General features: G+C 40.9%; 1 protein-coding gene across 2 annotated transcripts in view; it reads left to right on the top strand.

Moving 5' to 3' along the window:
* The window catches only part of ankrd13b (ankyrin repeat domain 13B), a 267722-nt gene that overhangs the window by 213000 nt on the left and 39626 nt on the right, over positions 1 to 15096 (top strand). For both annotated transcript variants that reach the window (XM_067967939.1, XM_067967938.1), the window contains exons 5-6: positions 3577 to 3720; positions 11861 to 12050. In XM_067967939.1, coding sequence (XP_067824040.1) covers positions 3577 to 3720; positions 11861 to 12050 — 334 coding nt within the window. The remainder of the gene's footprint in view (positions 1 to 3576; positions 3721 to 11860; positions 12051 to 15096) is intronic.

Genomic DNA, 15096 nt, shown 5'->3' with positions numbered 1-15096 from the left:
TAATAAGCGGATGCTGATAATGTTTTAAGTAACAGGAGGCAGTGCTTGCTATGGAGCGAGGTGCCGCACATTGTGAAGTGTAAATTCTAGGTGGTATTTCAAACTTCTTCTGTGATAACAGTGTGAAGAGGAATTAATTTACAGGTTGGAAAGTGTTGCAGCAGTTGAGCAGGTTTGAGTGATAGGATGCTATTGCTTCAGTAACTTCAGGCTGCAAAGCGGGAGCATGTCGGAGCTGAATTGTTCATCAGAGCTGTTTGAAACGTGATAAGAGTCTGCAGCAACTTTGCTCTTTGCACCAATTTCATTTAAAAAAAGCTACAGACTGAACTAAAATAGTGCCTACATTTTTGACTATAAAAATGGAGCTATTGTGACAAACGGCCATTACAGATTTAAAGTCAATTCATGGATCTCATTTATCTGATTTTGTTTATCATTTTTATTGTACTAGGTTAAAAAAGAACATCTAATAGCCATAATGAACTTAAAGGGAGGAAGCAGTTTCCAAGCTAAAACATTCACTGGCATAATAAACCCGGATATAGAATCAGCCTTATCAGTGCTAAAACATTCAGAGGTAGAAAACCATAAATACACCCAACCTCACCTGGTGCCAAAACATTCATTGATGCGGATGGTCAAACTTCACCTGATCCCAAAACATTCATTGACATAGTAAACTCCAATATTTACTCAACTTTATCCAGCATCAAAACATTGGCATTGTAAAGCCCAATATACATTCAACATCACCTGGTGTCAAAATACTCACGCGGGTCGATTTTGACTTTTGGCCGACCGACTGGCAGAACACGCTGGCCGCCCGCCTGTTCCGGTGGTGAAAATGTCCCCATGAATTTGAGGCCCTGGCCTCAGGTAAATTTGTCAGGCATCCTGGTGCAGCTGACTGGATTGTGGCCTCAAGATTGGGCCAGGGCAGTCGCCATCAGGGTAAGTTGTGGGAGGGATGGGGGTGTCAGTGGCCCAGGTTATTTTTATGACCCCCCCCCGGAGGAGCGCTCCAGCTCCTCTGGGGCCCACAAAAATAATTCAACATTTACTTTTGGCCAGTGGAACTGGCTGGAGTGTGCACAGCGCAGGCTCCAACCAATTCCAAACCAAAAATGGCAATCGGGATCCTATTTATGTTACAGGACCAAGATTATCGTATTAAAAGGGGCCTATTGACTGAAACAGGCAGCTTGGACACCGAGCTATAGGCCCCTTTCAAAATGGAGCGGGCCGCATCACTGGTGTTTACAGGGCGGTAAGGCTACTGACCCTATTTTGAGGCTCTTAACACCAGGCAAAGGCAGTCAAAATCGACCCCATAGTGTGGTATACTCCCAGAATATAGAATCATAGAATGTTACAGCACCAACATAAGCCATGCGGCCCATCATCTGGCTTGTGTTTCTTCTCCATGTGAGCCACCTAGTCTAATCCCATTCTTTTTCTCACTCCACAGCAGCAACAACTTGCATTTATTTTGAGCCTTTAATGTAGAAATACATCCCAAAGTGCTTCACAGAGACATAATGTGTCGTTAGCGGCGAACGAATGGCACCAGCCTTTCATTAGACTTGCACTTGCCCATAGACTTTCTATGGGCTTTTGCATGGCAAGTTGCTGTTAACAGGACAGCCAAACGACGTGGCCCCCTCTACAGGGCATCTGGGACCTGTGTGAACAGGGCAAGCAACTGTATGTCTCCTTAACCAATCAGATTGAAAAATTGGTAATGAGCAGCGCAGAGTCAGAACCAGGAAGTGTAAATTAGAATAGAGAATTCAATCTCAAATCAGGTACAGAAAGCAAAATAAAGAGGGAAAGAAAGATTGGTATAAGAGACAGTGATAAAAGAGACAGAAAGAGAAAGTAAGAAAAACATTTTTTTATTTACATTTTTTTTAAATGTCCAACAATAATTAAAATCTGAAGGAATGAGGCTCCACACTTGTAAAAATTAATGTTCAGTGCCAGAGAGGTTGATTGGCAGTAATTAAGACTTACCACATCATTAAAAGGGTACTTAGACTGGAATGGATGAGCCCTAAGTTTTTGTGGCGAGTTTAGTCCGTATCTATGAGGTAAGTACAGGAACTTCACGCCATTCAATACATTTGAAGTTACTGTCCGATTTGCACATAAATAACGGTGAGCGGTGTTAGCCTCACTCTCATTCTTACAGCAAAATATCTATGGATCCACATTTATTCATTCATAAATATGTGGATATATGTAACATAATGCTCCAAAAGAGAGATTTAAGCTGGTATTTTCTACTTTGGCAGAAACCTAGCATAAAGGCCCCTCAACCACAGGAAACAGTTTGTTTCTATTGACTCTATCCTTCATAATTTTAGACACCTCCATCAAATCGCCCCTTTAATTTTCCACACAAACCGTACCGGCTTTATTGAAAGGGAAACCAAGTTTATTTTCCCCATTCGTACTGATTGTCCACTAGTACTATAAAATGAGATACAAGAGATATGTCTTTTTATATAATTAAAGTCACAGGGCAATTCAAATTGCTACAGTTCCTCATTAATAGCTTACATGTCCTAATATTCTGTAGAAGATTTTGCCGCACTCAGCTCAACTTCATCAGGCTACCTGCGATATTATACTGCCACCTGTGCAGCAGATTAAGTGTTCCTCAGGAGAGCCGGTGAGATTGCAATGGTTAATTTCCCATCAAGTAGGATAAGCATTGTGAACAACATCCTTACATAATGATGTGTTGCTCAGGGACGTTTAGCCTGTTTGCAAAACTGAGCTATAATCCAAATTTGCCACGTGGGCACTTGCAATTTTCTGACAGGCACGGGAGGCGGGCGAGCTTCCTCACCTCCGGCTGCATTGGGAAAATAATCGGCTATCTATCTACTTCTAGTGTCAATATTTATCAATCAAAAGCTGTTTTTAAATAATTACAATTTTAAAGAAAGGTAAGGATGCAGTGGAAACATTATTTAATTGACTTACCAGGTTGTAGCAGGCTTAGGGTTGCCAACACTCCAGGAATTCAAGATTAATCTCCAGGACACTGCTGGCAAGCAACCCAGGAGAAAAATTATGAGGGCACTAAACAAAATTGTGTTTTTTTTTTCATTTTCTTTGAACACTTTCATTTATTAGTTAGAGAAATATTGGAGATGGCGGGAAAAAAGGCTGTTTCATTAACAGTCAAGATTAATCCAATTGGGTAACAAAGAGTCTGTTCCCTTTCCAATTGGCATGGGTAGGCGGTGTGCCTGGAGGATGGACCAGTGGCGGGAGTATGGGGACGGGATGGTTTGAGGTGGGAGATCATGTGATGGAATACACCCAACCAAAGTTGGCAACCTGAAGCAGGCTTGAGATACTCGATATGAACTATTGTGCTGGTGATCACGTGACATAGCACGAATAATATTACTGAGCCCGATTTTTTTTTCATTGCAACATATAAAGTTGTCTATATTGCGGGCATCCTAATTGAAGGTTTAAGTGCTGAATTTTTGCAAAAGAGAATCGTGTACACAGGTCCAAACGCTAATGATTTGCTCACTTGTTTGACTGTTGCAGTACCTCTGGTCTCCAAGATCTGCCCAAGTGATACTTACAGGGTTTGGAAAAGTGGACAGAACCTGCGGGTTGATACGACACTACTTGGATTCGATCACATGACCTGGCAGCGAGGGAACCGCAGCTTTGTCTTCAGAGGACAAGGTCAGTTTCAATAAAAGGACTCGGAGTGTTGCAGTATTGATTTAAAACTTATGTGCAGTTTCTCAGTCTTACAGAAACACTTCAGGAATAAACAAATTTCCGAAATACAGTAGCCCCTCACCATGGCATGCTCCTGTAAGCTATTAATACAGAACATGATTGTTTATGGCTACCTCTTCAATACAGAATCATGTAACACGTTCTCTGTACACAATTTGGCCTTTTTTTTAACGAGCTCTGAGGAGAAGGTTGAATAGTAGAGTTGAGAGTCATTCATGTCTGCATTTTCATTGCACACAGAAAGATTGATTAGTCTATCTAAGATAGTGACACTCCCACTAGCCCTAACTACCTTAGAAGCACCAGTGGAAGGCTTATGAAAGATTGATGCCACCAATTTGATCCAGAAATTCATTGGGTTAAGATTTATCGCTGAAAGAAAACTGAAGCAAAAATGACATATCACAATGAAGACCCCACAAACATGATGGTGGGTAAAACATGGCCAACCAGTCAGACTTAGAGAAGAGAAGCTAGTCTTGTTTCAAAACAATTTGGTCCTCAATCTCACCTCTAAGCTAGAAGGTTGTGGGTTCAAGGTCCAGTCCAATGATTGAGCAATGTAATCTGGGTTGACACTTCAGTACAGTACCGAAGGAGTGTTACCCTACAACCCTCCAAGAATTCTCTGCGTTCCTCCGAATCTAGACTCGAGCATTTCCCATTCTCTCTGTCCCAGCAATGTACAGCTGTGCCTTTAGCCATCTAGGCCCTATGCTCTGGCGTTCCCTCCCTAAATCTCCCCACCTCCCTCTCCTCCTTTAAGATCCTCTTCAAAATCCACCCTTAAACCAAAATATTAGTCACCCCTCCTAATAGCTCCTTCTTTAGCTTGGCACCCATTTTTGTCTGATTATTCTTCTGTGAAGCACTTTGGGATGTTTTTTCTATGTTAAAAGGGCTATATAAATGCAAGTTAGTGTTGTTGAAGGTGTTCCACCTTTCGATGAGACATTAAACCGAAGCCCCGTCTGTCTGTTCATGTAAAAGATCCCACGACACTATTTGAAGAACTGCCTTGGCAAATATTCATCCTTCAACCAACACCACCAAAACAAATTATTTAGATGTTTATCTTATTGCTGTTTGTGGGACCTTGCTGTGTGAAAATTGGCTGCCACATTTACCTAAATAAAAGGCAGTGGGTACACTGAAAAAATAATTAATTGACTGTGAAGTGCTTTGGGATGTCATGAAAGGTGCTAAATAAATGCAAGTTCCTTCCTTCTTCTTTCTTTTTAAATTACTTGGATTGTTCTTCCATTCTAGGCTATTTCCAGGCAGTTCCTAAGTTATGGCATGATAGTGTAGCAGCTGTAATGGTGGTGATACTCATCATATTCTGTAATTTCAACTTAGAACAATTGGGGAAAGGTTTCCTTTGTGTGCTATGATATTACATGTGAAATATATCTGATTAATGGTATTACTAAATGGTCATAATAAACCTTGGTGGCAAGTATCATGGTTTTTTGTTAAAAGTAAACTTTAATCATTATATTACTAATTTAATAGTTTGCCAGTTTGAGTAACCTGCAGTGAGATTTAGTAAACCTTTACCAAATCTAATATGGCATCCTGATGCTGCAGATGACTGGAGAAATAAGGTGACTTGTGTGGAGAGATGACTTTGTATTCCTGTTATTGCACTTGGACATATTGGATTGCCTGGGCACAGTGCACACAGAAAAATCTTGAGGAAATGGTTACATCGAGACTATAGCACAGAAACAGGCCATTCGGTCCAGCTCGTCTATACCGCCGTTCATGCTCCACAAGAGCCTCCTCCCTCCCTACTTCATTTAACCCTATCAGCATTCCACATTCTTACCAATCTTTAGGTAAAGTAAAGTATATCCTCTCAGTTTTGGTATCATCCTTGTGAATCCTTTTGCACCCTTTCCAATGCCTCTACATCCTTTCTATAATATGGAGACCAGAGCTGTGCACAGTACGCCAAGTATGGTCTAACCAAGGTTCAATACAAGTTTAACATAACTTCTTTGCTTTTCAATTGTATCCCTCTAGAAATGAACCCCAGTGCTTGATTTGCCTTTTTATGGCCTTATTAACCTACTTTTAGTGATTTGTATATCTGTACCCCTAGATCCCTTTGGTCCTCTATCCCATTTAGACTCTTACTTTCCAAGCAGTATGCGGCCCCCTTATTCTTCCCACCAAAATCCACCACCCCGCACTTATCTATATTGAAATTCATTTGCCAATTATATGCCCATTCTGCAAGTTTATTAATGTCTTCTTGCATTTTGACGCTTCCTTCCTTTGTATTAACCATACCTCCCAATTTGGTGTCGTCCACAAATTTTAAGATTGTACTTCCGATTCCCAAATCCAAATCGTTAATGTAAATTGTGAACAACAGTGGTCCCAGCACCGATCTCTGTGGAACACCACTTCCCATGTTTTGCCAGTCTGAGTAGCTACCCTTAAACCCTACTCTCTGTTTCCTGTTTTGTAGTCAATTTGCTATCCATTCTGCTACCTGTCATCTGGCTCCACATGCTCTGACCTTAGACATGAGTCTACAATGCAGTACTTTATCGAAGGCCTTTTGAAAAACCAAATATATTACATCTACTACATTACCCTTGTCTACTCTTTCTGTTACTTCTTCAAAGAATTCAATAAGGTTGGTCAAGAATGACTTTCTCTTCTGAAATCCGTACTGACTACTCTTTATTATATTTTCATTTTCTAGATTTTTCTTTATTACATCTTTGAGTAAAGATTCTATTATCTTTCCTGTCACCAACATTAAACTAACTAGTCTATAGTTCCATGGACTTGTTCTATCTCCCTTTTTAAATATGGGAATAACATTAGCTGTCCGCCAGTCCTCTGGCACTATTCCTTTCTCTAATGAATTTATATATACATGTAATAGTGCCTCTGCAATCTCCTCCCTAACTTCTTTTAATATTCATGGTTGCAATCCACCCGGACCAGGGGTCTTATCCTTTCTAAGTTTGATTAGTTTATCAATTATCTCCCCCCTTTCTATCTTAAATGTTTTTATATCTTTTTTGATCTCTTCTTCTCCTCATGTCGTGCCCACCTTGTTAGCAAAGTAACTATTCAATATTTCTGCCATTTCGCCGACATTACTTGTGAGTCACGTTTCTCTACATTACAACAGCAACTGCACTTCAGAAGTAACTTGTTGGATGTGAAGCTCTTTGGGATTTCCTGAGGTCATGAAATACGGCAAATTAATGGAAGTTTTTCTCTTTTCTTTAATGGAGCCTGTCTGTTCTTGTGTCCATTAATTTAAATCGGGTGGGTTCCTATACCAACTGTAATCCTCCCTGCTTGATTTTCCAGGATACATTGCACCCTGGTGACCCAACAGGAAAAGCTGCCTGCAGTCTGTCATTTTTGCTGACAACGGTCATTTTTGCGTAACAAAAAAATAAGTGTTGTCAGCATAATAGAAACCTAATAGAAATAAGCAGACCAAAGTGAGATTAAGGTGATTCAAAAACTTAAAAGGACTTTTGCCTTGGAAAGTTTACTTAATGAGTAACAACCTTTACTCAGTGGCCACCTTTATTGCTAACAAAGTTAATGCTTTCCTTTCATAGAAAATAGTTATTGCCAGGCTTGAAGACCATTCTTCACTCTTTTCATTAGGAAGGCTCAGTGACTTGCTGTTCCATTGTCACTCACACATTATGAAGCTCTGTGGGAGCGTGCAATCTGTAATTGCAAGTCAGTCAGTAAACATAAATAAGAACAAAAGGGAATGAACCAGTGAGCTGGTACCTTTATTGTCTGAAAGGGCAACTGTCAGCAACATAATGTACTGCTGCTGTGTGTTTCATGGTCAACTTGTAATATGTCAAAGAAAGACATTGAGCCATTCCCAGAAATGACTGTGCATTAACTAAAAAGGAAATAGAGCAACATAATATGAGGCTGTCACAACAATCAAGTCAGCTTGCTAACTGGAATTCATTGAACTTACTCATTAAAGTTGTAACTTCCTTTTTGCTTGGCCTTTTAGTAGATCAATATTCAAATCTTAAAATGCAACAAACGTAAGTAGCCTCGTACTAAAAATGCACCCTGGGCTGGGAGACCAGCTGTCGCTGACACTTGGCCAGATCACTTGACAAGGGTTCTATCCTCGGTATACACATTTGTCACAGTTCAGGATTTCTCCCAACACTTGTTTCCACTAGCAGAATGATTCTCCTGTGAACCGAAACCTACACCTGTAGACATGCAGTGAGTGAGATAGAGTGTCACAGGATTAACGGTTACCCCCCTAATTGTGCTATCAAACACAGTGGGATTCTCCTGCCTGAAATTGGGCAAGATCATGAAGAAGAGAATGAGGGAAAATTCAAGCGGTGAGCCCTACCCCTATATCAATACCCCGGCCAGAATTTCCCTCCCCCTTGCCACCAACAGGACCACCACTGTGCCCACATCCCCACTGTGGCAGAAACTGTGGGGAGGTGGGCAACCTATCACCTGAACTGTCAACTGGGGTTTTTTTTTAATTACTCTTACTCCTACAATAGCTCAGTGGCCACCACCCAATATTTTATTGAACTGTAGCCCAACACCAGTTAGCACACTCAGGAGAGAAAATTGGAAAGCATTTTTTTTTAATTCAGTTTTTACAGTCGTGCGATTGCATGCTATCAATCTATTTGGTTCCAGGGTGATTTGTTGTCATCCTGTGTCAGATACAATAACAAGCATGATACTGAGCCTATCCCACTTGTCACTGCATAATGTGCTGTCAAGGAGGTAGTCAATCTAAAGGGGAACATGGAACCAAACAACCCTATGCTGGCACAAATCGAAAATGGCAGGAGCCAGATAGATTATCTCTTCAATTTGCCCTCAAAATAAGACTTTTCTTTTTGTTTTCATTTATGTGGTCCTGAAAACAATTAGGATCTTCGTAGAAAATAGTACAGACAGTGAGAATCAATATTACTAGAGCTCATTCTTACACTATTATTATTACCATGGTCCAGTGAAACACTAGCATGTTCAAGTGCAAAAATAGTAGCAACAAACAGGCAGCAAGTGAAATGTATACATATGTTTATGAATGTATACAATTTCCCCTCCTTTCCCGAAAGTGCTGCTTCATGCTGAGGGGTAGATCCAGGGATTGCCGGCTGCTCTCTGGTAGCTCACCCCAAGTAACCATTCTTCATATGTGAGCCTAGACTAAGAAAAAGTCAGGGAGAGAGACATCACAGCCAAGCCTATAGCTGCCCCATCCATTGTCCACCCGCCATGCACTTTGAGCAGCCATCACTGTATAATGATTAGAAGCAGGAACCTTTGCTGAGTGTTTTTTCTTTCCTAGCCTGAGGACACCAAGGCCAGTTATAGTGCCTGCCGTGCTACCCTGGCTAAGATCAGCTAATTCCGCACAGACCACAGATCAGAGCTGGGACCTTCCTACCTGTAGAACAGTACATGTGCGTTGGAGAAGCAACATTTGTTAACTAGTACAAACACCTCCAACCCTCACCATTTTAATTGAAAGCACCAATATTAAGCACATTATAGGCGCTGCCTCAAGACCTGGGTTTGAGAATGGAGCCGAATGTCAGACAGAATCCCAGTGAATAACAATATTCCACTCCCTCTTCAATGGGTACCACATCCCATCTCTTTTTTAAACTCTGGCCATAATTCTTATCTTCACCATATAGTGCCAATAAATGGGTCGTGTTTATATTCGGTTTTCAAAAAATTAGTGAAGGCAGGAATTTCAGTTCTATAATTTTTTGTTTTCAGCTTTTGTGTCTGTTGCTGTGTTAAGTATTGCTGGGATATAACTCATCTTGCTGAATCTTCAGCTCTGCATTTGATCTGCCAAATAGCCCGTAGTCATCAGAGTTCAGTGAACACCCCCAATTTACTTGGTGATTAGCCAATGTAGCACCTTAAATGGGGCTGCAGTTTCCACGTTCTAAACTTGGGCAAATCAATTTGTCTACATGCATTATTACTGGAGTCACTGATTATCTAGCAATTGATTATCTGGATAGAGCAATGTAAGACTGATCCTTGAGTAAAGCAGAATGCTTTACCTTTTTGTCACTTTGATTGAAATGTAGGCTCACAGTAATTGCATTTACTCACCAATGCTGTATTGAGCTTTGTTTATTGGATTTTTGATGACACGTATATGCATATTGAAGGAATGGGATTTGTTTGGTTGATAAAGAGCTGACACTATTAGCAATCCAGGTCATTAAGACCTTATCAGGCCAAAATTCCAGGTCTGCAGAAGATAAGCCCAGACCACCAGTCGGTCACCAGAAATTGGACGTGTAAGTCACCCTTTCTTGCTTGCATAGCAACGCATTTTTTTCTCATTTTCACCTGATTTTTAAATTTTTTTTTTGTTCTCTGATTAAAAAGCCTAATTTTCTCTTTGTGTCCCGTAAGTAATTCTGTCTTCTGAAGTGCAGTCACTTTGACTAGTTTACATCATCTTCTAATAACAATGGGAAGAAAACTGAAGACTAGGGCACGCTAGGTACAAAGGAAACCAAGAGTATTTTGAGACCAAAAAATAGTGACGGAGAAGGGTAGGGAAAGTATTTAAATGCAAACTTCGTTAGGTGAAGTTGACCACAGAGAGGACCAAACAGGAGAACATCTCACCAGTTAAACTGAAGGCCAAGGCTTAAGCTCAGAACAAGCGGAGCATCGTAGCCACCACCTCTTGATCGCAGCAGGCAGAGAGAAATTAGGACACGGATGTTATAAATTGGTTTGTTTATGCACTGGGCTTGCTGGACAATCTTTGTATCTAGCTGGAGGGCCCTTTGGCAACTTCATTCAAAAATATTGACCTATCATAAACAATGTAACCTGCAGGCACCTATCTGAAAATGGCTGCCGAGATAAAGGAGCACTGAAGGCAGCACATGTCAGGAACATTATGTAGAACAAAAATCCCAAAGTAATGTTAAAGAAAATGCTAATTCTATGACTTTTGAACTGAAGACCAAAGTTGCACAACAGTGTCATACAACACTAGTGGTCTATGGGAGAGCTGCCAGGAAAATCAATTGGTCGTACATAGATCAGAAGGGAAAGTGGATGCATCTCCCACCAACCTGCCAACCATTAAATGTCCATTTCCGCAACTGACTGCCATGCATCGACACATGTACATGTCCCTCATCAGATGTATAGCCTGGCACTATACTGGCAAGGATCAGATATATACTGTGAACTGGCCTGTCAGGATCGGGTGCCCTAATTAAACTACTAAGAATGAAACATATAGGCTCTGATGTTCCTCTCTGCAGTGTTTGGGTTGCACCCATTTCCTAGGTGCCGCAGAGAGGAAAGGAAAAGCTTGCATTTATATACCGCCTTTCACGGTCTAAGGACATACCAAAGTGCTTTGCAGTCAATGAAGTTGTTTTGAAGAGTAGTCACTGTTGTAATGAAGGGAACGCGGCAGCCAATTTGTGGACAGCAAGGTCCCACAAACAGCAATGTGATAATGACCAGACAATTTGTTTTAGACGTTGGTTGAGGGATCAATATTGGTCAGAACAGAACACCAGGGAGAACTCCCTTACTCTTCTTCGAATAGTACCACGGGATCTTCTACGTCTACGTGAAAGGATATACGGGGTCTCGGTTTAACATCTCATCCGAAAGACAGCACCTCCGACAGTGCAACACTGGATTGTCAGCCTAGATTTTGTGCTCAAGTCTCTGGAGTAGGAGTGGAACTCACATCCTTCTGACTCAAGAGGCAAGAGTGCAACCAACTGAGCCACTGCTAACACTTTAGAAGATCCAGTGAAGGGAAGAAAAACAATTTGCAATAAAATACTGTAAACTCTATATATAGCTATCTTGGAAATTCCATGTTGCTCTTTATTTTTCCTTAACTGAAATTGGGCAAAGATTTTCCACGTGCACTATGGGTTGCGAAGTCATAAACCAATTATTTTTCAATCAGTTTATAATTTTGCTACACCTGATCCACAGAGGAAATCTTCTCCCACATGGCAGGAGATGGTATTAATAATGTTCTGTAATTTTTTTCCTTCAGACAACTGCGCAGTTGTGATGGAGATTGACCACGACCGACAAATGGTGTACTCAGAAACTCTGTCACTGGCTAATTATGACCGTGACATGCTGTTGGCTGTCGTGCAGCCCTCAGAAGAGCAGGTGGCAAGCCGTCTCACCACCCCCATCGTTACCACTCAACTAGATACCAAGAACATCTCATTTGAAAGGTAACAGTTGCTGTGTACCATCAGAACAACGACAACTTGCATTGATTTAGTGTCTTTAACGGAGCGTTATCCAGACAGAATTTGACACCAAGCCACATAAAGAGATATTAGGACAGGTGACCAAAAGCTTGGTCAAAGAGGTAGGTTTTAAGGAGCGACAAAGAACATTCCGATAGGATCACAGTAGGCTCATTTGTGCTTCCCAGGACTGAGCTTCAAAACTTTGGATTTGAATTCAAAAGGGTTGAAGTGGAAATCCTTAAAAAAAAATTCTGATCTGAATTTTGGATTTGGAAATGTAAGTAAAACAAAAAAATAAATCTGAAGTTTGGATCAAGTTCTGGAGTCAGGCCATTCACCTTGGTCCAAGATCCGAATCCAAACCCAAACTGGGGGACTTGCTATTGGGATATGTTTTGACTGTTCTTGAATTCTTACATTCAGCAATCGTTTCATTATAATTAAAACTGATTTTCCCAATATTATGGGACAAAAAAGTGAAACAAAGGAAATAATTAAATTTCATCCTTTACACATCCACTAACAGGTAAACACTATAATAGCCAACCTCATGGATGCACGAAAAATAATTAATTTTTATTAAGCTTTGAGCTGAACAAAAATAGTAGTTGCACCAATATTACTGTTGTGATTGTGAGATTCCTCCACTCGTCTCCTCTCCTCCCAGTACTGATGCTCCAAAACACACACTACTCATCCTGACTCTTATGCAAAGGAATTTCCTTGGGGGTTCTCCCGATCGGCTGCAGTAACTTCGTTGGAAGATCGATACGCGCGTAAACAGGGTTTCCCAAATCTTCCGCCAAAGTTACTGTGTCGAGCATGAGAACCCTCAAGGAAATTCACCCTAGCTCTTTATTGTCCAGACGCTGTCCCGCTTTGTCTGAAGTTTTCTATATCATTCTTGTTCTCTCCTAAATGTTTTTTTTTCTGGTTTTACATTAACAATCTCATTCACAGCATCTCTTGACCTTATTTCCCCTTTTCTCACTCTTTTTTGACTTTCTATTTTTGTTTATGTTACCTGCATCTTGGCACCACCTGGCTCGGCCTTGAGCCTCTTGTCACTTTCTTCTCTCAGTCTGCCTCTCTTGCTGTTGCTTCTTTCTTTCTCTCATCGAAGCGCACAAGTGCAAACTCCATTACAGTTACACAGCCTCCTTCTTTCCCACCCTGTTGACTCTTCCTCCCTTCTTTCCTACTTGGATCCATCTCCAAGCTACAAACACCATAACAGGCTAAATGGAACTGAGGCTTGACCTCACAAACATTGCTCTTTGGTTGTGTCACCCGACTTCAGGCCTGTGAAATACACCTTTCTATCTCTACGCTGCCAACAATTCAACAAAGGTTCATTAAATTTGTTAACAAATTGACGGCACCAGTAACATTTATGTAGCACAAAACATATATGACTGCGAGGATTTACGGAGAAATGCATTATGTGAGTCATGTGACTCAGTCACTCGGTAATTCATTTCTCAGTAAATGACCTTGCCCCATCGTACAACCTCTATTTAAAAAGCATAGGGTGCTTAGTTTCCAAAATATCCCTTCCAAACCAGACATTTCTTCCATCTTTTTCTTGTACAAATAAATCCCCATTATTTACTGCCTCTTCCAATTCTGGAGAATAACCATATTCACTACAATAACCTAACTAGCAGGTTTATAGCAGATATATTTCTGTAAAATTTACTATGGGCATTCCTATAGTACTGTATATGTTAACTTAAATCAACTATCTAATCCAATTGCATGTCAGGATGTTAAATTAAATTTTTGACATAATTTACATTTTTCAATACCTGCTTTATTTGTATTTCCCAAAAGCTAATTTAGTATTTGACAATACATTGCAACATTTGTCAGATATTTACACACTTCTGGATAGAGATAGTAGCAGGCACATTTTTCAAGTCCCTATGGGTCAAAGATAACAGTTGCATTTAATTATACAGGTAGCATTGCATACATTGGATTTCTCACTGATGTCTGATCTGCAGTTAATCAGTCAGTTATGATATAGATGGTGAAGCAATTTATATGATGTTTTTTCATGTACATCATTCTTGAAAATTAAATAAATATGCTGAGGAACACAGGTTTCTTGCTAACATTCAAAAGTGTATTTTAATGCTGAAAGTGCTAAATGAAGAATAAAGTGATTGCAAGGCAGACATCTAATTAGAGGAAGAGATTCAGATGACTTCCTAAATTGAAACAATTAAACTCACACCATTTATTACAGTCAGCATTTTTATTAAGGCAGCATTTGACCGAGTGTGGCACCAAGGAGCCCTAGTAAAATTGAAGTCAATGGGAATCAGGGGGAAAACGCTCCAGTGGCTGGAGTCATACCTAGCACAAAGGAAGATGGTAGTGGTTGTTGGAGGCCAATCATCTCAGCCCTAGGACATTGCTGCAGGAGTTCCTCAGGGAAGTGTCCTTGGCGCAACTATCTTCAACTGTTTCATCAATGACCTTCCCTCCATCATAAGGTCAGAAATGGGGATGTTTGCTGATAATTGCACAGTGTTCAGTTCCATTCGCAACCCCTCAGATAATGACGCAGTCTGTGCCCACATGCAGCAAGCCCTGGACAACATCCAGGCTTGGGCTGATAAGTTGCAAGTAACACTCACGCCAGACAAGTGCCAGGCAATGACCATCTCCAACAAGTGATTCTAACCACCTCCCCATAACATTCAACGGCATTACCATTGCAGAATCCCCCACCATCAACATCCTGGGGGTCACCATTGACCAGAAACTTAACTGGACCAGCCATATAAATACTGTGGCTACAAGAGCAGGTCAGAGGCTGGGTATTCTGCGGCGAGTGACTCACTCCTGAGTCCCCAAAGCCTTTCCACCATCTACAAGGCACAAGTCAGGAGTGTGATGGAATACTCTCCACTTGCCTGGATGAGTGCAGCTCCAACAACACTCAAGAAGCTCGACACCATCCAGGACAAAGCAACCCGCTTGATTGGCACCCCATCCACCACCCTAAACATTCACT

This window comes from Heptranchias perlo, chromosome 28, assembly GCF_035084215.1.
Source record: "Heptranchias perlo isolate sHepPer1 chromosome 28, sHepPer1.hap1, whole genome shotgun sequence".
NCBI lineage: Eukaryota > Metazoa > Chordata > Chondrichthyes > Hexanchiformes > Hexanchidae > Heptranchias > Heptranchias perlo.
The sequence above is the reverse complement of the archived record's forward strand: the minus strand, read 5'-3'. Positions and strand labels throughout refer to the sequence as shown.